The sequence below is a fragment of the Hyposmocoma kahamanoa genome, unplaced genomic scaffold, assembly GCF_003589595.1.
Source record: "Hyposmocoma kahamanoa isolate Upper Pololo Valley unplaced genomic scaffold, ASM358959v1 202, whole genome shotgun sequence".
In the NCBI taxonomy this organism is placed as follows: Eukaryota; Metazoa; Arthropoda; class Insecta; order Lepidoptera; family Cosmopterigidae; genus Hyposmocoma; species Hyposmocoma kahamanoa.
In genome coordinates, this window is record NW_020653726.1 from 5,676,642 (window position 1) to 5,702,057 (window position 25,416).

Consider the following 25,416-nt stretch of genomic DNA (forward strand, 5'->3'; position numbering starts at 1 on the left):
AACCCTGAGGCATCTATCGCCCTTTGTTCGGAAGAGTAGCCTTCTAAGACCACTAGAATCGAACGTTCACCCAAGAAATCCGAAATGTTGTAGAAATAAGAGCTTTGCGCAATGTGATCGGTATTAGTCTTAAAGACAGAATGCCAAGCAGTGTAGTAAGAGAGCGTTTGACGGTGTGACCTCCTTACACCGTCATCTCACCTTTTTGTATCGCCTCTCTCCACTTGTATCCTAACATTTTTTCTTTTACTTGTATTTAAATTGAAATTTGAATTGTTCCATCTTCCTTCGCTTTCTCATTTTGTTTCGTACCACGGTCACTCCCTGCTCGACCACCACAACAGTCGGAGCTGTTTCAAATTCCATCGCGTATAATCGCCAATGTTGGTTCTTTACTACGTTTATAATCATAAAATAAGCTAAATCATGTGTAATAATTTATAACAGACTACAGCCTTCATGTACCTATAACTGTAATTCAGTTACTCGACCCATGTAGGGGTAAGTGCCTTAATCATAAAGTGTAGGGAGTGTTTTATACTGTTGTACCTGTTTTTTTTACATTTACCTTTTTATTGTTACAGCCCTTTCTTTTAACTTTACTTCTTTTAATACACTTTGTGAACCGGAAGTTTCCCATTTCATTGCCGTGAACCTGTTCACGGCTAGCTAGGGTTACTACCCTTTCAAGCGTTGTGGTATGAAAGGTGATGTATTCACTCGAATAGAGAGGGGGAAGCTTGGTTTGGTCACGTAGAAAGAATGAATGTTGGTAAATTGACGGCACAAATTTATAGAGCGAATGTGGATGAAGGCATGGTGAGAGATAGACCTCGGCGTGCATATCTCAAGCAGATTAGGGATGTCCTTAAAAAAGGCCGTGCTAATAATTCCAAGAATAATTTAAGGTGAATATCAACAAATGCATTTTATTGTAAATTTTGAAGGCGCAATTTTTTTTTTTTTAGATTTTCGAGTATCCGAGACTCGTTTGCAACAAAATGAAACATTTCATTTACATATACGTGACCGGGACATAACCATTTCCATTAATTTCAGAGATATAAGCAATTAAAAATTTTTCTCGCCACCAATACTTAGAAACGCCACCAAAACGCTTATCGGTTGCACCAGAATTAAATATTGCCACCAAAGTTGGAATATATATATAAACAAAGACAATTAAGTAAATTTAATTGTTTCTTTAAATTTAATTGTGATAAACATTTGTTTGCCCCTTTAAAACGACGTACAGTTGGAATTTTCTTCTGCTTTTACTTTTTAATATCATGTGACGGGACGAACGAGTCATGCGCCTGATGGTAAGCTACACGCCTGTCCATAACAGTGGCAGTGCCACTCAGAGTTTTAAATAAGCAAAGATCTGAAGAGCACTGCCACTGCGCCCGTCACCCTGAGACGTAAGTTGGCAAGTCCCATGTGCCTGTAACTTCACCAGCATCCTTACCCTTCCAAACCTGACTATGCTAACACTACTGCTTGGCGGCAGAAATAGGTAAGGTGGCAGTACTTCCCTGGATTTTCACAACGCCATCTCTACGAATGTTTTCTAAATATAAGTTGTAGAAACCCAAATGTTTACCATGAGGACATAAGGTGGGTTTATCCGGACATTGAGGCTTGATAAGGCATCATCATTCACAGCCTGATTTCACCCTCTGCTGGGTATAGGCCTCTCGAAGTTTGTGCCATCCATCACGGTCCCGTGCTAGCCGCATCCATTGACGCCCCGCGACGCGTACTATTTCGTCGACCCACCTTGCAACAGGGCGCCCGACGCATCTTTTGCCCATCCTCGGTCACCAATCAGTCGGTATCTTGCTCCACCTATCATCACCTTGCCTAGCTAGGTGTCCCGCCCATCCCCATTTGAGTTCCATGATCCGAGTTACGGCATCCTGAACTTTCGTCCATCGTCGGATCTCAACGTTCGGAACTCGGTCTACAAGGCTGATGCCGAGCATAGCGCGCTCCATGGTCCTCTGTGCAACTCTCAACCTGTGTACAGTCTCCTGCGTGAGCGTCTCGTCACCATACGTCACGGTGGGCAGAACACATTGATTAAACAAGCGTGTCTTCAGACACTGTGGAACCTTACCTGTTTTAAAGACGACACCTAACTTGCTAAACACAGCCCACCTCAGCTGGATTCTTTTTGAGATCTCTTTAGGCTGATGCTCTTTGCCAAACGACAGAACATGTCCGAGAGTGACGTACTGATCGACTCTCTCCAGCCTCTCAGTTCCTGCCGTGACGGTGGTATTTGACGGACTGGAGAGATTCGCCATAATCTTCGTCTAGGACATTATTCATCCTTAGGCCAACTCTCAAAGAAGCATCATATGGTTGTTCCAGCATCCTTTGGAGATCGTCGCTTGCAAATAGCACGAGATCGTCCGCGAATCTTAGGTGAGACAAATGGTGTTACGCCATTGATGTTAATGCCGCTGTTATCCCATTCAAGTGTTTTTACGACATCCTCAAGTCCTCGCCGGATTGGAACGGAATTGATTAAATCGTGAACTCGTACCTGCAGAGTGGCTGAACGGTAGAGCTCCCGGGGCACATCCACGTAGCGGGAATCGATGTGGCAGTGATGAAGAGCGTGGAACACGGCCCAATGTTTGATACTGTCAAAGACCTTCTCATAATTGACGAAGGCCATGACAAGAGGCAGCTTAAATTCGAGACATTTCCCCATCAGCTGATTAACCGTGTGGATATGGTCGATGGTTGAGAAGCCGCTCCGAAAGCCAGCCTGCTCAATAGGCTGCGCTTCGTCAAGTTCACTGGTAAGCCAGATGGTCAAAATCTTTGTAAAAAGTCTATAAATCAGAGAGAGCAAGCCAATCGGCCGATAATTGCTAAGTTTTGCAATGTCGCCTTTTTTGTGGATGATGGTGACGATGGCATTCTTCCATTGCTCTGGTGTTCGAACTTCATGAAGAATTTTGTTGAAAAGTTTCACAAGCACTTTTACCACAGGATTTCCTGCTTTGAGTAGTTGGACTGTAACACCATCATCTAATCATCATCAGATGATGGTGTTGATAAGGCACTGAGTACTAATTTAGAGTTATTAATTTTTCTTCAAATAACCTGAAGAAAATTCATGTTACTAAGAAAAGGCTTCATATACCAAAGAATGAGCCAGTCTTTTTGAACAATTTCGTTATGTACACGTTTAATTTAAATATTACTACCGGTAGCTTTTAACGCCAGATGATCGAAACAATGTCAGTAATGTCATTCCCAAACGGCACTGATAAATCTGTAGTTGTCTTTAAAAATCCTCCAACTCTATCCGGGGCAGGGTGCCCAGGAGTTGGAGGATTATTAAATACACACACAACACTTACAACAAACAAAAACATTACTGATATTGATTCGTTTATCTGGCATTGAAACCTGCCATTGATAATATTAAAATTTAATTATTTTTTGATAATATTAAAATTATTGAAAATTATTGATAATATTAAAATTTAATTAATTTAATTATAAATTAAAACCTGTAGAAAATTACGAAATTATAGAAAAAGACTGGCCTTTCCAGGTAACTTGAATTTTCTTCAGGTTGTAAATAAATTTTATTGAATGTCAAGATGTTCACCACTATGATATTCAATTATTTTTTGTGAAAGTCTCCTCTAGTTAGTTATAATTGTACCAAGTGTTATTTCTTCAGGTTATTTGGAAAAAAGTAACAACTCTAAATTAGCATTCTGTGCCTTATTTTGCATCAAGCCTCAATGTCTCGGTAAACCCACCGCATGTCCTCATGGTAAACATTTGAGTTGAGAGATTTTTTGGTAAACATTTGAGTTTATCTTCAGAAAACATTCCTGGAGATAGCGTAGTGTATCGTAGTTATTCAACTGCCAATGATAACAACAATGAACTAAATTTTCGTGTTTGACGTTTTCAACAAAATCATTTAATCAATGATATCACCGTTAATTTAAGTAAAATACAAATTTAAAAGATCGCTAAGATACAAATAGATGAAAAAGCAATTAAGTCATTTTTGGTTATCTGAAAACTTATGAATAACACTATCTTTCTCAAGTTTATTGGGACAAATAAACCACAATACTTTAAAACAATCTTCGAAAGTGAACGTTATTTAAATTTTTAATTTAAAATTTGGTGGTGTTTTTAAGTTAAGGTGGTAACACAAACGCCACCAAAACCACCCAATTTGAGCCACGTAAGATGAAGTCTCAAAAAATAAATTACGGAAAAAAGTAAAAACTTAAAAATCAAACCGAGACGATTAAATTATGATAAAATAATGACAAAATTAGTCGCTTAATTTGGTTTCAGAATACGACCTCAGGATAAAACAAAAATTGAGCCCAAATGGAGCCAGGAAAGCTGAATATTTTTTTTGCTTTTTTGGCGGGAAATGGGACATAGTGCCCATGTTTTTCGATGCCAGGTCCTAATACACGACTGAGGCTTGCGCGGGGCAAGAACGCAATGGTTTTTAGTTAAACTACTTACCAGTTGCAACCAGTTGAGTATTTGCCACCAAAACTACAATTTTCGCGTGGACAAAGTTTGATCAAGTACCCAGTCTCGCACATACTGGTAATTGCAATACTTTCAATGATTTTAGTTAGTGCTTCTAATAGTGAATAACATACATGGAATTGTTTTTCTTAAAAGCGTAAACATTTTACCAGAACGACTATTTTATACAATGAAACAGAAAGTGGACACACCAGCAAAATTTAAAATCGGGACATTAATATTTTTTATTAATTATTATTGTACAATGAATTTTTTGAAATTCTTGCCCTAAACTCATTTTACGTCTAATTAAACTATAAAAAATAAATCATTAATATTTCTTCACTTTACACCTTGTATCTGAGCCTGGACTCGCAAAATTTACGCATGAGATATTCACCCTTTAATTAAGTTATTAATTAAGGCACAAAAAGTGACAACACCTTATAATAGATGATAATGAAAGGCACTGAACAAGGCGATGGGGAGTGGAAAAAAAAACTTGATTACCTATAATCAAGTTTTTTTTAACCATTATACAAAACACGAGGCTCTAAGTTAGGGTAGGTTCGAGGTTAGACAGTTTTTTTTATATTTTCAGCCTTCTGTTAGATCAAATATAAATGTACTTACATCTCTTGACTGGTTTTCAGATCAAAAGCGTTTCAAAGCAATTGGGAATACATGAGGTGCTCAATACCAAAGCGGGAAGACTTTCTGGGGGCGAAAGGAAAAGACTGACAATTGCCACTGAGCTGCTAACTGACCCTACTCTTATGCTTTTAGACGAACCTACTAGGTAAATTCAATTCATACTTATACGTGTAGCTACCGCTATTTCTATACCTACCTGTATAGCCGTGGCAAAGAGTGCGTATAACGGAGGCATCTCACGGCTCGAGATTTCATGAGCCGTATCGCGCGCCTTTGAATTTACCGACAAGTCCATGCCGGCACTGTCTGCACTGATCTCATGGCTCATTGGCGCGAGCTCGCGTGACGGGCGGCGCAATCCATGAGCCATGGGCCGTATAGGAAACCCGCTTGACACGATTCTCAACGGCTTGCCTAAGAAATATATTCTCCAGTCTAGCAGTAGATATGCAGCACTTACTGCATTACTTTTACATTGGTTTACCTTCTTTAATATCCCCCCTTCGCCTCTGAAACATTGATACTGTAAAGACCGTATGTCTTCATTCGAATATTGCCGCTAAGTACCCAAGTAAGTAAGATATATTAAGATTATCCATTATTAATGACTTGCTAAGTAGATTGCGTAGCAAAATCATCTGCCTACCTATAACTCATAAAGTTCATAGTCTTTGGGAAATAATGATTATGAATACCAACAAAACGTTTCACCTAAAACATCCCTTGGATTCAGCGAAATGGTCTGAACATGTTCAAGAACTTAAGACAAAAGAGCAAAGTAAGGTTTATTTATTAATCTGAGTTTGATACACAGAAAACTTTCCTCCTGAAAGTCATTCTCAGAACTGTTTTCTAATCTGCCTTCAGCCTTAAAGCCGTACATCAACTTTATAACAGTGGTTTATTTTCGATGGTGATCATTTTCTATCTTGCACCATACCAGTGGCCTGGACTCCGTGTCATCGATGTCAGTAGCGCGAGCTCTACGCAGCGTGGCACGGAGTGGACGCACTATAGCCTGCGTGGTCCACCAACCTTCTTCTAAGCTGTTTGCGATTGCCGATGACGTCATACTCCTGGCCAATGGAAGGACTTTATACGCTGGACCGGTAGCGGATGTTCCTGGTGCTTTGGCACGAGCAGATTTTGTCTGCCCGCAGTATTACAATATGGCTGACTATTGTAAGTATACCTAATTGCACTTACTTCACAAATGGTTCCTTACTCTACCTACGCTTCTGAAGAAAAGAAATACCGAAATCCCACAACGAAGAAGCTATTTATATCACAAACTGCGGATTCTCTGATGATTATCGGGGTGCTACCAATAACTTAGATCTTAATTGATTTTTTTGAGGGACATTCGCATCTGGGTGGAGTGAAAACATAATTACAACACAAAATTATAAGGGTACACCCTCATTAGATAGATTATTTTGTTTTAAAAAACAATGGTAATAACGTCAAGAGTACAATGCTGCAGTATTCTTTGAGTTCGCTGGAAAAACACAGTAACACACTGTTTTTATGTCTTTCCAGTGCTAGAAGTAGCGTCATTTGAGCATCAAGGAAACATAGAATTGCTCGAGAATGAAGCTAATAATTATGCCTATGAAATGAAGAGGATTGTCAGAAGTGATATTAGAGATAAGAATGCAAAAGGTAACGTCTTGTTTTATAAATGATAACGCGAATTTGAAACTGCATACAGTATTTATTTATAAGTTTTTAGGTATAGTACTTAGGTAGAGGTACTTCTAAGCACCTTGTTTTAAATCATGTATCTTAGAAATGTCTTCTTGCAAGGGATATTCTTCTAATTCAGTAAACTATTGCACATACCTAATGACGACTAACAATCTTATCTCAGTCTCAAAATAAGCACGTCCCACGGTCATGGGACACCGAGGGAAACTACCTTTAATTTAAGATACTATGTTACTTAAAAGGAGTTAATTCTTATAAGTAATTGACCCTTTCGATCGGCATCATAAAAATACAGGTATTCACATTTGGTGGCTTCGATTCCCAAATGAGGGAAGCCACTATTTACTTCCTTTGAGTGCAGTAGGTATTACTTACATTTAAAAATTAAATATTGTCTTCTTAAAGCAAAATATCCTATCTACCTACAATATTTAAATCCCCTCCGTTCTCATAGCCATGAGACGGCCAGTATAAGTACTTGAGGGTTTTCTTGTTCTAAGTAATTAGGTAACCACCTAACCTAACCTAACGTTTCTTAACCTGTGGTCCGTGGACCCCTAACGGGTCCATGTAATGAACGCCAAAGACATGCAACCGTCACACTAACTATTCATTTGTAATAAGTAAAGTTTAATAGTAAACAATATAGGCCAGTAAAAGCTATACCTAGTTTTTTTATATTTTCGGAAAGGATCCGGGAGCTCTTTGAAATTTTAACAAGGGTCATTACCAAAAAACGTTTAAGAAGCAATGACCTAAAGGATAAATATTTAATTGTCTATCTATGCCAGAAGAAAGTATAGAATCCACAAGATAATCTCAATTATTCTGACCTTAAAAATTTTAAACGATTATTTTACAGAGATACTAATAGAAGCTGAAGCTCTACTAGGTGTTCAGACAACATACTCAAATGGCTACGCGGCCTCTGTTTGCCAGCAACTAAGGGCATTGCTACGGCGTGGCTTCATTGGAGTACTCCGCGATGTGCATTTAACTCAAGTGAGATTTTCTTCTTCTCATTTACAAAATTGCTTTTGTCTTCGTTGTCACTCGACATGAGAATACTTCTAATATCTACCTACAGAGGTCGCATGTTCATGTTTAAATCATTCTCTCTAAAATTGATTTGTACTCGTATGAGCTTTTTGTTGTGATACTTTTGGCAGGCCATATGAGATTTCATTAAAGTTTATTATATTTTAAATTATTTACTTCAAAATATAGAATGATACTCCAAAATGTATCGAAATTTCGGAGTATAATTTTTATTCTTTACAGTACTTAGCCTACGTGGTCTAATCCAGGACATAGTCAATCAAAAATGCATGTATCTAAATCTAAATTCTTTCGTTACATCAGTCCAATTGGGTATCTTTAGGTGAAACCGTAGTCCTCCGCTCCATAAAACTTTTTATTATAAATTTAACTTGTACACATGTTTGCAGATTCGTCTAGTCGCACATTTGGTAGTCGCATTGCTTCTCGGGGCTCTCTACAACGGCGCAGGCGCCGAAGCGAATCGCATAATCACCAACACCGGCTGTTTATTCTTCTTTCTACTGTTCCTATTCTTCTCCAATGCTATGCCAACTATACATACGTGTACGTAATACATACTAATATCACATTCCATATATTGGTATCTCAATAGGTACATTACAAAACCACAAGTTAGGCTCAATTTATTTTGCCGCGGAGGAAATGGAAGCTAATTTTTGTAACGAAATAGCACATGGCATAATAAACTTTGTGTGAATTGTGTAACATACAAACTAGATACAAGCCAAAAAGACAGGTTGCGCGTCTTTTGGAGAATTCTATTTCATTTCACTACTTCTACACTACTTCCGCAGCTCCCGCATCGCCTCGTATCTATAAATTTGTACATTACACAATTGACTTCAATTCATTATAATAATTCATTTATTAATAATAATAATAATAATATAATTATTTCTTCAGACAACAATTTATTTTTTCCAAGTTCCAATGATTAGTAAACTTACAAAAATAACTTAAAGACTAGGTTAGAGGTAATAATAATAAATAGCACAAAAAGTTACACAAAAATTAAAGTGGATAAAAAACGGGTAGGTTTTATCTGCCTCTGTAAAAGCGGGGCAGCCCCGTCAACATTCTGAACTCATTATTGTACTGGCCTCGTAGGGCACTAACCGATTTTTTAGTATAACTGAACTGCTCGAGTAGAACAATTGGCAGTAGGCTTTGAAAAGTACAATTTTTACTTGCTTACTACATCGAGCAAACCTGCGTGCCAGCATATTACTTCTGAATTTATTTTAAACTATGTACCTACAATTATTATTATTATGCTTTGTACAATTTCGTCACGTCAATTCGCTTCCCTTCCGTTCCACGGTAATGTAAACTGAGCCTTATAAATTATAAACGTACCACAGCTATCATAAGGATTAGAGAGTACCTATCGAAAAACTGCATAAGGCAAAAATTTTTAAAAATTGTCGTCCAGTAACGGAAATTTTTAATTAACCTACCTATTGACACCCAACAACCTAGTAAGAACAATGTAGTGAATGTCAGTTTTGATTAAAATTTCTGTCCTATTATTACGATGACATGCTTATAATATATTATGGGTTACTTTTCATTTTAGTTCCTGTGGAAGCAACAGTAGTACTTCAGGAGCACTTGAACAAATGGTATTCATTAGCCACGTACTGCGCTTCAAAGATCATAGTCGATTTGCCTGTACAAGTAAGTTGTTTCATCCTTCGAGCCGAATATTTGTTATTATGTTACATTAATAATAAAGTGATTTGTCTCCAAATTTCAGTTACTATGTGCAACAGTATTTGTGTTCCCCGCCTGGTATCTCACTTCGCAACCGTTAGATCCCTACCGAATGGGTTTAGCTTGGGTGATATGTGTCTTGGTGACTATCCTTGCTCAAACATTTGGTTTGGTGGTTGGCGCTGCATGTGATATGAAGGTAATTTACTGTTAAATTGTTTGTTAAAATCATTGTCAACAATAATTACTAGCCAGGATTCGTCTAAAGAGAAGTTTAGGTCATAGTTCACTTTTTTATACGTCTTCTAACGGTTGTAAACCTTCTTCGATATTAAGGTTTCACCACAAAGTTGTCCTTCGTCGTTAGTGACAAGTACTGCTACTAAACATTCGCTAATGTGTTGACGGCAGCACATCTAGCCACTCTTTAACGGATCTTGTTCCGTTGCACTAGAAGCGATATTCGAATTAAAATGTAATTTAATGAGCTGTTGACTGTAAATCACTATTTTTTTGAGGTGGTCATTATTATAGTAACAGACAGTGTAATGCAATATTGTTACGCAATGTAATACTCATTATCGAACAACTATATTAATTGTTGTTATCCTGTTATTCTATTGTTGCTAACTAAAAAGTATGCGATATAATAGTTGTCACAGAGAAACGGTGCTACTCAAATAATTTGACAATGCCCCGAACTGCAAATCTTACGATTATAATCTTTCTGTGAACAACATAAAGTTCTCGTTGTCATTTCATATTTTATCTTATTATTATAAGTCACATACCTATTTGAAACTACGAATATGTGCTTTATGTAATATCGGAATATTGTCGATTTTCACATTTGATATCGACAGGCAGTTAATATCAATCAATTTAAATACAAGTGGTGCCGAAAACAGCCATGTTGTTTTGGTTTATTGGTTAATGATTGTATATTGGTTAATGTGATAGTCAACAACAACAATAACATTATAACAAGAGTGATTTGTGTTCATTGCGTTAATGCGATTATCAGTTTTTGAATCGAAAATTATATTATGAATAGTCACATTTTACAAAGTCCCGTTTTTTTCATTAATTACCCATTAGTTCATATTTCAGAATGACGTTGGGTACATTCAGAAGCAACTATTTTGCCACTGGACTACCACCCTATCACTCTCAGCCACTTTAATGAGAATTGTGTTATAATCTATAAATTTTGTCCTTTCAGTTGGGCCTCTTCGTCATACCAGCTGCCAACATCCCAATGCTTATGTTCTCGGAATTCTTCATCCCGTATCAAGAGATACCATTTTATTTACAACCATTTGGCGTCATTTCTTACTTTAGGTATTCTTTCGACGCATTCCTCAAAACAGCTTACGGTTTCGGTAGAGAAGATCTCCCTTGTCAAGCGGTATTTTGCATGTTCAAAAAGCCAGAAAAATATTTAGAACATCTAGGATTAACAAGGGACTTTATGACTGACATTTGGGCTCTACTTATTTGGATTTGGATACTGCAAACATCATTAATCGGTGTGTTAGTTTTCAGAGTATACAAAGCTTGTAGATAAACGTTGCAGAGAAATTTACCTACCTACTTAAATATTTGACTGTCGACAATCTCTGTACTCATCTTTTTTTTTTAATGCAGGGACAGTACAAAGTACTCAGTAAACAAGTTAAATGTTATGATACTCAAAAGCGCATCAAGCTTGACAATTAAGATTTAAATTCAACTTTAAGCCGATTAGACTCAATTCACAATGCAGCAAAACGGAGTGAAGTTAATTTTGTAACGAAATTGTACGTAGTATAATCAGCTTAAAAACGTCAACTGTGCAACGCACATACTACTTAGATATAATACGATAGCTGCAAAATGCTTTTTGGCTCGTACCTATCCATTTTGTACGTTACACACTTGATACAAATTTCATTGGTATGAATGGTTATTTTTTTATAATACCAAGTGACGGGCAAAAAAAATCGTGCGCCTGGTGTTCAGCGACACGCCTGTCCAAAGCCGTTGCAGTGCCTCTTCGAGTTTTAAATCGCAGAGATCTGAAGAACTCTGCCACTGCGCCAGTAACCCTGGGACATAAGTTGACAAGTCCTACGTGCCAGTAATTTCAACCTTACCATTCAAAACCTTGGCGGCAGAAGTAAGTAAGATGTCAATACTTCCCCGAACGAACTCTAATGCTCAGGCTACGCAGAGGCGGCCACGGAAGCGTGCCGGGCGCGGGAATTTTTGTAATGTACGAGTGCATATGAACCCTACCACACGAAACGCGCGGCGGCCGCGCGTGGGCAAGCAAAATTACCCGCGCCCGGAACACTTCCGCGGCCGCCTCTATGCGGCCAGAGGATTACATAAGGAACTCTACTGCTACGGCTACTAAAATTCGCTACAATTCCGTTAGGCGGCAATGTAATTTAAGCCTTACGACACGAGCGGTCCAAAGTCCAAAAACTTGATGTGCTTTTGATTGTAAGTACATACACAAATGGGGTGAATAAGGTGATTGTCACACTGCTCCGCGACACGCATCGGTGTGCGGGACGACGGAATCAAGCGCGCGTTGGCGGAGATTTGCGTCAACACTTGGTTTACTCCGCGCGGGAGCAACTGTATTGCGGTCCCTCGCCACATAGGGATCGCTCCCTCTAAAGACCGAGCAGCCACACACTCAAGTCTACTGTTGAGCGCAATGTGCCACATTGAGTCTCGTCGCACTCCTCCATGCGGGTGAGCATGATAGGCGCGCGCGCCGCACTCCCACGCGGTTGCTAGCGTTGTAGTGTGTTGGATGCGTGTTTTGTATATAAACTGAGATACTTCGGTACAATGTCAATTAAATGCTGTGACACGGAGCAGTGTGAAAGAGGCCTATTTAGTATTAAGAATTGAACAAATATTTTTCTACATTGTTTTAAAGTATTTTTATACTACATAATTTAATTATAATTACGACTACCTTACATATATATATATGTATACCTACCTGCATATATGCAAAACCAATTAATTTTCCACCGTGATAATATCACAAATTTAGACTAACATTAATATTCGTGTTATCAGTAAGTAGATATAAACAGTTCTTTGAAATAATTATAGACACAAAGATCGAACTAACACAAAGAAGAATTCCATCGATCCGATTGGACTCGGACCAACGTCTGTCGCCTCATCATGGCTGCCGCTCCACAACTTGAGCAACGGATCGAGCCAGCATATGTTACGAATTTCTCTATGTACTTGTTGCGGATCTTTGTATAGGATTTTTTAACGGCTTTTTTGCCGTAACGCCTTTTTGAATTCCGCAACAAAGCGACGAGTGGAGCAGGGTGGAACTGATAATACATTTAAAAGTACATGTGATACGCTATCTGTGATTAACTACAGGATCTACCAACCTCTAAAAATCAATAAAAGACAAAAGAACAAATTATCGGTTTACTGTTGTGTACAAAATGCTTGATAACTTTTGATAAGCATAATTAACTTTGATATAACTTTGACTTTTGATTATCTACAATGAGTTTAAGAATACTGAGATTATGAAATTAAGATTAGATTACGTACAATGCAACATACATGCAGCAACATCGAATATGTTCTCCATATTTGCTTGTAAGATGTTAATAGGAAAATGAAGAAACTATACCAAGTTAAGTTCTTTTTTTTTTATTTAATGGTTCGTCGTCACTAGAAACATTCGTGAAAGACTAGAAATTGCCAAGTTCGTATACAAGTTTTTAATTACAGATCAACGAGCAGAAAGTGATATATATACACTGCTCACTTGCAAGCGGATAACATATCGGGAGTCCAAATCAAGCATCAATATTGACAACGTTATTTTTTACTTCGCTCTCTGAATTTCGAAGATATGCCTTCGGCACTTGGAAGTACATAATACGAAAAACAGCTATATGGACTAAATTCTGTGCTTTTGTTTGCAAGTGCAGGAGAAATGTCCAGTAAGGGGCACCACACATATTAACCGGAGGCAGCTCGAGCCGGTCAAAAAATCTTTGTGTCCATGTAACTAGAGTGAAAAACACTTTTTCCAGGAGTACGACGCGAAGTCGCCGGAAAGCGATCTTGTCGTATCTCGAAAAATAGGACTTTGCACCAGGACCGAAAAACTATTCCAAAAAATTATTTCTCTCTAATTTGAATTAGTATGGTGTATATAGTCATACTTCAAAATTAAAGAGAAATAATTATTTGAAATAGTTTTTCGGCCCTGGTGTAAAGTCCTATTTCTCGAGATACGACAAGATCGCGTTCCGGCGTCGTTAATACATGTGTCGACGTCGAGTAACATCTGTATTGACTAAATTCTGTGAAATACAGAGGAAATATCTATAAGGGACTCACCACACATATTAACGCAGAATCGGCTTGCGCCGGTCACAAAAAGATGTTGCGTGTTTCGCTTCCGCTCCGATCGCCGAAGCGAAACGCACAACTTTTTCGCTCTTATTAATTGCAGGGACATAAAGCTATTTTCCGTACAGGATTACGATAACGGGAGACCTTAATGCACCACTATATTTTTTTAAACATATTAATCATCTCATTTCAAACAATCAAAATCAAATAGTAAATATATAATTAACTTTCTAGCGTTATGTTCACTATCGAATGCTCTCGGTGACAACACACGTTTACAGTCTCATGTTATATTTATTATTGGAATTTTACTTTCGGACCGTAAAATAGCGGCGCTTGTATTAACTTTACTATTAAATTAAGTTCATATCGTGAATAAAACCAATTCGTTCTCTACAATTTTGCACTGAAACATACATGCAAAATATGTACCAAGAATTTAAATATAATATATATTATTAACAACAGATATTACAACAGAGCATCAATAAACTTGTATACAGTACAACTACTTTTTAATGTCCCTCAGCAATCTTCGGATTTCCGAATTCACCCAAATACTAATTTCGATGTAAAACTTTAATCCATGCAATTACGTTTTACCATCTAAAACAATTTGAATTCAGAGCTGTGTACTTTATCGTTGTTTTGTTTTGATTTCCATGTGAACTATATAGAACTGTATGTAAAACTATTTTCCCTTTTTATAATAACATTTACTCCTTAACAATATACCAAGCAAGTTAACAAAAATATTAAAGTAAATAGTGATGATATGCACGAAGAAAAATTCCTTCGATTTGACTAGACTCGAACTGGTGCCTGTTGCGAAACCGGGGTCACCACGCTTAGTTCAGTTGGTTAAAAGTTGTATTTTCATAAAAAAATATATGAAAATCATGGCATTATTCAATAAATAAATACTAAATAAAGTGTTTTTCTTTTATAATGACTTTCTAGAATAGTCTGAAAATCAATTCATTCAGCAGGAAGACGGTATACAAACTGCTAAAGCATATATAACGGTCAAAACCAACGAATCGAACACCGATACATATTGCCACTTGTTTTGTTGGGCAATAAAAATCTCGGTGTTTTTTTTTTCACAACAAAATTTATAAAGACAAATATGCTTTTTATATAATATTTTGGTTCATGTCATTCTTCTTGAAAAACAGATACATAATCACTGTTCTTGAAAAACAGAGATATAAAAATATCCATAAAAACATATAACTAAAATAAGTAGTAGTAGCTACTCTATATAGTTCCAAGTCGATTGAGTGCACCAAGTGCAAAGGGCAACTAATAGAAATCCGACGACAACCAAAACACGAAGATCGCCGAGAGATATTAAGAACGTAGTAATATTGTACTTAATACACATATACGTACACCTATTGCATATTATTACATTACTTTAGTCAGACATCAATGACATCAATCAAATACACATAAAGTCGGGGCTCCACTTGCGCAGTCTCGAGATGCCTCATCCTGAGCATGCCTCAGGCTGCGGCATATTCGTGCATCTCCACTAGAGCAACCTACACTATAAACGAGGCAGCTTGCTTCAGCCCGAGCCAGTTTCTCAATCGCGATGACCCGGGAGCATCGAGCACGTCCAACCGTCTTCACTGAGCGCACAGCTCACACTGAGATTCCTTTGACACGGACATTTATCGACATTAAATGGCTCACTATGAGGCTGCCTCATCTGACTCACGTCATGGCATGCCTCAACCTACGCCAGCGTCTCCCCTTGTATGCCTCGGGTCGAGGCTGCCTCTAATGGAATCCCAGCTTAATAACAGCCACATACACCTACAATCGTTAATGAGTTTACAAAGTACGGCACAATGCAAAAACAAAAATTACGAAATGAAGACGAATAATTACTGATGTAATTAAAAATAATACTGTGTCTATATTACATAAAAACTATAACTTCGGCTAAATTTGAAAACTATTCGTAACTTCGTTTTTGGACAACGTCCTTGTTTTACTCTTCAAGCGCAATAGGGGGCAATCGAAACTCAAAATATAATTTGTGGACCCTCTTTTTACTTATAAAGGTACAAACATAGATTGTCATATAATTATTTCAAGTAATTTTGTTTTTCGTGCCTACTCACCAGGTGACATTAATGGTAGTTACGAGGTTTTCGAATTTAGCTGACTATAAACATTTTGACGTCTAGCGCCGTTGCTGCCGTTTTTTGTCTAGAATTGGTAACACATATTGGGTATCCATAATATTTTAGAAGTCAGACCTTAAAACTCACATAAAATAAATACTAAGTACTTTTATATAATTTAAATTTTAAAATTATGGTAATGGGTACGTTATTTCAGCACAGCCATTCAGCTAAATGTATAAAGTCCTAGCAAAATATTTATTTATATTTAAGAAGCATATTTCCATTACACAAATATGCAACTCGCTTAGAGGAACAATTTAAATGCGTAGAAGTTCATATTGAAATGAAAACGCAAATTAAAGAATCTTTCTTACATAATAAAAACGAGCGTGTGTAGTTCTTTTAATATTTTTTGAGAGAAATTATATTTTTTATAACTATCCACTTGCGTTTCATTATTTACTTATAAACTTTGGTTTCTGCTGATACATAAATGAAGTTTCATATTCGCTATATTTACTAAATACTTACGTATTTAAAAAAAAATACTGCTGATTTTAAAAAATTGTGAATGCTTAAGATAAAAGCTAATTTAATACCGGATCGTGTAAAAATCAATAATAATTTATGATTAAAAAATCAGGTAATATATAAGTGCTAAGCTTAATAGCATCCTCTTTAGAAATAACTAGAAATACTTTACAAGTACAAACATTTTATTAGCCGATATCATCGTAACAGCTAACATTTCAGTGACTTTCTAGTAAGCATCAGTTTTTTTTTTTCAAGCACCTAAAGAGATTTATATCACCTAAAGAGATTTATATAAATCGTTTTAATTTGGAATGTTCATCTAAAATAAATCTTTGGTGCAATACATCTCACATTTTAATGACTATGTTCTAAGCGTATAGGACAACAAGGGCGCCTTCAAAGACTTTTGTAGAAGACTCCTATATCTTTCTAATTTGTAGTAGAAGCGCCGCATCCGCGCTACTATACTCCGTTCAACAATTTCTTTTACATTTGACAGCTCGGCAGCAGTACTAATCACTTAGTGATATTCTCATGCGTTACTGATTCGATATCTTTTTACAATCGACTTTATATATGAAGAAGTTTCAATCATGAATGTGAGCGAGTTCCCACTCACAATGAACTAATAATAATTAATGTTACTGAGGATGCAAGTGACGATTCCAGTTTGTATGGAGAAGAATCCGACGATTCATTAACAATTCGAATTTATTATATTTTTAATTTATGAATTTTAATTTATTAGACAGTAAAATTTAAAAGACAGTAAAGAAATCGGCAGATGAATAAAATATAATTTTGATGACATTACACAAAAATAAAGAAGAATGAAAGACTGAATGTTGTCGAGGTAGATAAGGCCGAGTGTTACGCTAGAAAGGTTAGAGTGAAGGTAAATGAGAGTTGTACAAATGATCCTGACACAGAAGAAACTGGGACGACTCTACACAGACAAGAGAAACGCTCTTAACACGCACAGATAGGCCCTCCTATTTACGAATTCGTGAGGTCACTGTTGCCTCAAAAAACTTTTGAAAAATTATATTTTTTACATTTGTTAGTGGGAGTTTTTTGGTTGAAAGAAAGTGAAACTTTTTTCGGGTCTATAATTGCGTGACTCGCCAGACGTGACCATGGACTTCTGAAGGAGCTCAAAAACGTTAATTTGTTTGAAAAGTAATATACGTGATTTTAGATCCGAACACAGTTTCATTTCCATTGTGAGTAGGAATTAATTTTCACACATTGAAACTGAAAGTTACTTTGTCAAAAACAACTCGTGGACTTTTTATTTCTTTGGACAGGAACTGGTCTAAACAGTGCTCACAAAGGTTATGCCACGTGTGATATGGTAGACTTTAGATGTGTAATAAGAAATGATATTATTATCTTTCTTGACTTATTATGATGAACTAGCCTACCATGTGTCTCCATTTCAGACGAATGTATATCGAGAATATCAAAGAACCCTGAACCTATTCACGTGCAAGAGATGAAACCTTGTCGACCGGACCCTTATTGTTTTGCGGCTATCAATTCTGAACAATCTGTCGCTTACGGACTTAGCCATAGGTACTTTTTTCTCTTTATACTGGATTAAAATCACAGGATACAAGTCTTTTTTACGCGGAGATATGTACTCTGGACCAAGTTGCTGAATCTAAAGTAATTTGAAACACTCGGTAATGTTGAGATGCAGGCACTAACCCTTTCGAAACCTATGCCAAAAATAAGCGTTAGTGATAATTAGGTCTTCAAAATGCATGATAGCGATCCACACAGATAGCTTTTAAGTATCAAACAGAGACATCATCTACAACAAATTGACGGAAACTGAAGTTATTATGATATCAATTGACCTTGCGAACAGGTCGTTAGCTGGTAGCATCTAAGCGACACGCCTGTCCACAGTTTAACAGTTGCAGTGCTATTCAAAGTTTTAAATCGCAAAGATCCGAGAGACAACCACTGTAGCGGTCACTCTGAGAAATAAAGTTGATAAGTCTCATATGCCTGTAGTTTCATAAGCAGTCTACCCTATTAAAAACTGCTTGGCTGCTGAAATAGGTATGCTGGAAGTACTACCCTGGATGAACTCTTTCTCAAGGAGCTCTACGATTGCTAAACTCAAGGATTAGTCAAAATTATAACGTATACAATCATAACGTACACACTCAACAAAGTCCCGCACTAGGGAAACCCTGTGTCGCGGGTGCCATGGACACACACATAGACAACCACAAATTACACCCAAAACTCGCGAGAGAAATAAATGTAAGCCATACAAATATTTCTCTCGAACCAGGGATCGAACCTGGGACCTCAACGTGGCAGTCATAGTCACTGTTCGGTTTACTACCAAAACCTATAACAACTGAGAAACGACTTGAATAATCTTCTTTACATAATCTGTCAATACCGGCTTAAGCTAAAGAGCACGTCGCTTCACTATAGTAAAGAAAAAACAGTGTCTATTATGTTTTGCATTTTTGTCTACAGTCTATCAATAATTACAGAACTTCATAGGCATATCTATGTCAAAAGTAAAATAAATTGTTGAACAAAGTATACTAATTTTCATACAATATCTAATCTGCAAAAGTGGCGCTCGCGCGGCACCACTGCAGCTGCACTTCTAAATATTGTATGAAAATTAGTAGTCGTACGGCTGTAGCGCTTCTATAGGCGTCAATTTGAAGGCGCCTTTAGCGTCTATCCAGACTTTCATAGCTTGCAATAGCATAGATATAAAACATTTAATATGCCTTACTTTATCGATTGCGCTATTCGCTTGATAATAGACTCGATTTACGTACAGCCTCTCATATATTAATACTATGACGTGTTGTTTAAGGTGATTAGTTTCCTGAAACAAAACATAGATTTTTCTATTATTTTCCAGTTGACATTTTAAATAAGCAATTGAAAGCACAATATGTCCAATATTTACTAGAGCGGAAAAAAACCTGCATTCAGTAATCTGAAGAAAACGAAAAAAAAAAGAAACTTCAGAAACGCATATTGAGTAGCGTTTAACCTTAGTGCTTATTATGGTAACTATTAAATACAAAACAGAAATACACAACTACAATGCGAATTTGGCACGTATTTTGCTGACATATGGGAGGTTTTCGCCAAATTCGTGAAAAACCAATACGTACGGCACTTACGGCCGGAACCGGCTGGTAAGCATACACCTTTACAAACAAAAATTATTATTACCTGCAGTAATCAGGAGACAGTGTCATTATCTTATACCACAATAAAAAACTTAATGCGATGCTCCATGTCCGTAGAGGTCCAAATACGAAGGACATAGTTCCATATTCCAGCCAAAAGAAATAGGCTAACAACATTTGTACTGACAACAAAAACACAAAGGGCAAATGCTTTACTACCCTTTTTACTCCTCTGACGTGAATGGTAAACAGACGATTCTCGAGAGCATGCGCCAGCACGAAAAGTAGTGGTATATGCACAAATAATAGCTGCACACTTCCATACATATATGTAAATGGTTCAGGCAAATATGATCCTTTGATTATTATGCCCCAAGCAAAAATGGCTCCAGTGTACCCATCTATTAGTTGTCCAACAGCCCATGGCCCAAGTGGCAAATAAATGGCGTATAGTACAATGGGATAAAAGACAGCATCAATTTTACTTAGCAGCCACACTCTTCTGAGAACATGTCGACCAAACTTTCTGCTATGTTTCAATGGACGTTTTTGTACTCTCAACATGAAGAGAGGCAAAATATTGAATGCCAGAAGTGTTGCGAACATTGACTGAAACTGGAAAAATATTGTTCTTAGATGTTATTTATATTTACCAAAAATTACACAAACATCTTGCATTTCAAGTAACTTACCACAGTCCCTGCATCTAGCATTAGTAAGATTCTGGCTAAAAGTGGGAAGTTGACAACAGTGCCATCTAGCGAAAATGGGTGTTCAACATAAGCTTCTTTGCCCACTTCATCAACAGCATTGACATGCAAAATGTGAATACCACTAGCAAAATGACTAGGTAGCCACTGGTAAACATATAGAGGGCCTTCAATATGCCTACATTCCTCCCAACTTGTTTGATCAAAAGATATTTTCACCGAGTCTATATGTACATCACTAAACACTAATATTCTAATAAATGATGATTCTGGCATTAGATCTAATGGTTCTCTGCCTGGCATAGCATATTTCGCGTGTTTTGGGTTTGTCACTAAAATTGCTGGCCATGTGTTGTGCTTTAGATCCACAAAAGAAAACATTCCATGATCAATAGCAGCTATTCTGTACATTCTATTGTCTTTCCAATCTCCTAGTTCAAGTTCTAAATATCCTTTTCTTTGTTTGGTATACATTTTGGGAACAAAACCACCCATGGAATGTAGATGGCCACATAGGAACACTTGTGACTTTTGTGTACTGCCAATATGTTGGCGAAGATTCATTTTTGGCAAATCCTTTTCTAGACAAAGAATGCATGATGTTGGATAGTGTGCAAACCATACAATGTGATCTGCTTTTGTTTCCGCTTCTGATTTTAATTTCTGAATATACTGTTGCTCGTGGATGTCCAAAATACCAATAAAGTTAAAAGGCCTTTTTAGCCCAGGTTCTGGACATGCATCTATTCCTAAAAATGCAACACTGACACCATTGTATTCTTGAAAATGTAAATAGGAACGTGTATGAAGTAATCCTTGTACTGAAAAGTTCCTGTAATAATTCTCTTGTGAGTTTATACTCTTAATGTTGAAGTTATCTGCAACGTAACACAAAGGAAATCGTGAGTCATTAGTTCAATACTGTTAATAGATACATACAAATCATAATTCAACAAGTGAGTTAGAGCACACAACTTATGTAAACATTTTTTATGCTTTACTCTTTATGAAAAAATAAGACGATATGTATGACTAAAAGTGATGTTGGAACCTTTGGAGTGAAACTTGGAACTTAAATCATTTACTTTGTACTGTATTGAACAAAAATCATTTTCGTGCATACAATTTTAAGTCAGATATATCATAAATTGCAGTGGCCTGCAGTCCTAAATGTCTGGAATTTAAATTACATTAAGAACAAATACAATACACATGTGATGAAAAGATATTCATGTAGTACGACTTCTTAGGGAGTCATTTATTAATGCAGAATTGGCTTGACCCAGTCAAAAAAAAGTTTATTGTTCATGCTACAAGGGATATATAGCACTGGGATCGCCGCTGTGAACACACATCTTTTTGCCTCTTTTTCCACACCCATAAAGCTTTTTCTGATCAGTTTAATACAATGCTGCACTGATAGGTGTGGGACGTCCATCAGACATACCACAGCCAGATTAAAACAAATATAATATAAATTTATGGTCATATACACAAGCGGCAATAATCAATTGAGAATTTTCAGAAGAACTAACACTTCTCAAAATTGAAAACTTGTGACAAAACCCTTATATGTAACATACAAATTAAGATTGATAAGAAGAAAATTCCCGTTAGTCCTACAAAGATTTCTACTTACCATGGTTTCCTCTTATGTCTAACCAGATTGTATCTTCGGTCACTCCAGACTCCTTAATAATATTGTGGTAGTACACCCACTCCATCTTCACCTGAGTGCTGCCCAGGTTGTCTTTTGTTTTTGAGTCAGTCAGGTCCCCAGTAGCAAGCACAATTAATGGTTTAATTTTCTTAACAGTATTATCACAGAACTGCTGAAACTGTGAAATTCTACCTGGATCTCGGAATATACTAATATGTATGTCTGAAATCTGAAAATTTAAACTCTACATAGAGACCTAAAAGTTTACCTATAGCATCAATGAGATATTTTATATCAATTTCAAAAATAATGTAATAGAAAAAAATTACTCAATCTGAAAATTTAAACTCTACATAGAGACCTAAAAGTTTACCTATAGCACCAATGAGATATTTTATATCAATTTCAAAAATAATGTAATAGAAAAAAATTACTCAATTTAGCGGTTTTGTGCCAAACAATTGTAAATTCAATGATAACATTGTTGACTATAAATAGAACTCTTTGTCTGTAAGCCAAAGGCGTTACTAGTAAAAAACAATAAAGTTCAATAAACACTTACCTGCACAAACCAAATCAGATTCTTGGGCGAATCAGCAATCTGCCCATACTTCTTAGACAAATATTTAGTGAAATTAACACCTTCATTTTTATTTTCAACGTAAAAATTGTGATCCGTTGCAATAATGTTCATCAGATTCGCCATAAAAATAGATAGCAATAATAATATGCATAACAGCGATATAGTCGTCTTTGAAAAAATCATGTTTATCCTAATTAAAGTAATTTTATTTCATCATTCACTAAGAAATTTATCACGGACAATATTAGAACCATAAAATAAGAACTTATATCGAAAAAGCAATTCGTAATCGACTGCGATCAACTGACTGCTGACAACAACGTCACAATGATTACACACACAAAGAAAGGACTGAAATTTTAACAAAAGACTTGTCACGATTGACATTTGACGCGAATTTTGACGATCACAACGAGAACAACTTGAAGTTCAGAACATGGCAGCGTTATACATGGTAAAATATTAAAAGTAAAATGTGTATGTATACGATTTGAAGATCAGTACCACAGTCATTCTCGGACTAGTGTTCACTGCCTGATTTCCATGGCAATTATTATTATTTAAATATTTAAGTATATTATCCTGTAATTATTAAAAGGGGGCATTCATTATCCTGCATTGCAGTCCGCTTTGCCGTTCATCGCGCAATGCAGGATTATGAACATAATCGCAGCGTACAAGCTATTCTGCAATCCTGTAAATCACAACCTATTCACTATCTGCATGGCAGTCCGCCCGCGCAGGCTGAAGACTGCTCACGCCACACACTATCCTGCATCTAGCCGACGTGTGGAGTCTCGCAGGACGCATTGCAGGATTGCAGGATGGTTTGCACGCCGAGACTACATTCATAATCCTGCATTTACGCGTCAGACGGCAAAGCGGACTGCAATGCAGTTGCTCTGAGACTCTATACGTGAGTTTACGCAGAATAGTGTGTGAGTAGTCTTCTGCCTACGCGGCGGACTAAATGGGGACATTCATTATTCTGTATTGCAGTTCGCCTTACCATACGCCACGTAATGCTGGATTATGAATGTAGTCGCAGCATGTAAGCCGTCCTGCAATACTGCAATGGGTCCTGTGAGACTCCTTACGTGGGCCATATGCAGGATAGTATGTGAGCAGTCTACTGCCTGTGCGGCGGGCGGACTGCCATGTAGGCAGTGAATGGGCCGTTTTAGATAGACTGACTGAATGAAATCGGTCAGATTTCATTTTATTCTGCCTCAGTGATAGTCAAGCACAGAACACAATACTCACAAGCATCTTTCTAATTTGTGCTCACAAGGAGTCAACCAAGTTATAGCAATTAGTGTAGTACTGACAATAGTGTTCTGTGCTACCCTTAATAACTAAGCCGTTTAAGGTTAAGCTTAATAAATTACCCGTAATATCAGTATAAAGTAGGCGATTTTTTGCCATTTAGACTAAGTCGAGGGCTCGCGTGGCGATTAGAAAAGTGATTGGTGACTCGGCAATATTTAGGCTATTTTTGAAATAGGAACAAGCGGTTTTAGGCTACTTAATAAAATGTCTATGTGTAGGGAATTGGATGAATAAGAGAATTCATATTTTACAATTCTCCACAGCAAGCAAATTGTTGCTTTCCTTGATTAGCAGGGATTTTATGGCTTATAGCATCCATAAATGAAAATAGCGAATTAATTTCGTAAAAGTCTGGCAACACTGTACCTAAGCGTGGTTATATTTTATTAATAATTTTGGCTTGGATACAAGTACTTTGAGCCATCTCTTCGTTTAATTACGTTCCTGTAAATATGGCCGCCACAAAGAGGATAGGCAATTTGAGGCGGCGTGCTTGGATTGACTCGGGATTCCTTAGAACGGGCCGATACGGGTATTTTAGTTCGAGATTCGTATAATTTCGCGTTTCAATCTTCGATTAAGGCACAATAACACTATCCTATTCCACTTTAAACTAGATTTCACAAAATAATTGAAAGTCAAAATAAAAACGATACTTTTCCCTCCATAAGGCCCAGAGCGAATCCCTAAGCGTGGTACTGACTAGTGTTGCCATGTGCACCGTAATTACGGTAAATGCACCGTACTCAGCACAAATTTACCACCTACCGTCGACACATGACAACGATGACAAAACCTACCGTAATCTGCAGGAGCTGGATTTTTTGTAGTAAAGCATAGTTGAGGAGGTGCGAGATCGATGTATGCGATTAAATTAATAATAATCTGCCCCCTTTATGGAAATCTGTTGTAGCAGTGTATCCAAAGGCATCGGCAAATATGTGTCAATTTTAAGCCTGACGAGGAAATGTTGAAAAGATTAAATCAAAACATTTATAAAAATTACGATATTGTATTTGATAATTGTTGTTTTATAAAAAGATTGAGATTTATAAATTAGTCTACCAAGGTATTCCTCTACTCATTTTTGTAAATGATATTTATATAATATAATTTGTAATGATAGATTTAATTTTATTTTTTTTCTTATTATAATTGTAATTTTCCTTTGTAAATAGTAAAAAATAAATTATGCACTAAAATG

At 36.8% G+C, this 25,416-nt stretch overlaps 2 protein-coding genes across 4 annotated transcripts in view; one reads left to right on the plus strand and one right to left on the minus strand.

The window, feature by feature from the left end:
• Nucleotides 1–14,218, plus strand: part of LOC113227178 (ATP-binding cassette sub-family G member 4-like) — a 50,614-nt gene extending 36,396 nt beyond the window's left edge. For 2 of the 3 annotated variants that reach the window (XM_026460059.1, XM_026460060.1), the window contains 9 exons: nt 5,190–5,335; nt 6,134–6,372; nt 6,730–6,852; nt 7,760–7,899; nt 8,346–8,502; nt 9,536–9,636; nt 9,716–9,871; nt 10,895–13,750; nt 13,950–14,218. In XM_026460059.1, the coding sequence (XP_026315844.1) occupies nt 5,190–5,335; nt 6,134–6,372; nt 6,730–6,852; nt 7,760–7,899; nt 8,346–8,502; nt 9,536–9,636; nt 9,716–9,871; nt 10,895–11,239 (1,407 nt within the window). In that variant the 3' untranslated portion in view covers nt 11,240–13,750; nt 13,950–14,218. Of the gene's footprint in view, nt 1–1,717; nt 2,814–5,189; nt 5,336–6,133; nt 6,373–6,729; nt 6,853–7,759; nt 7,900–8,345; nt 8,503–9,535; nt 9,637–9,715; nt 9,872–10,894; nt 13,751–13,949 lie in introns of those variants that run through there. The other variant, XM_026460061.1, reaches the window with a different exon arrangement.
• Nucleotides 14,219–17,253: 3,035 nt separating this feature from the next.
• LOC113226872 (transmembrane protein 62-like) lies at nt 17,254–23,066 on the minus strand. The gene is made up of 5 exons (XM_026459661.1): nt 22,863–23,066; nt 22,280–22,529; nt 20,623–21,518; nt 19,974–20,545; nt 17,254–19,617 (listed from the first exon to the last, which is right to left on the minus strand). Exons 1-5 carry the CDS (start codon nt 23,064–23,066, stop codon nt 19,587–19,589), a joined length of 1,953 nt encoding a protein of 650 aa, XP_026315446.1. The 3' UTR covers nt 17,254–19,586.
• Nucleotides 23,067–25,416: the final 2,350 nt, after the last annotated feature.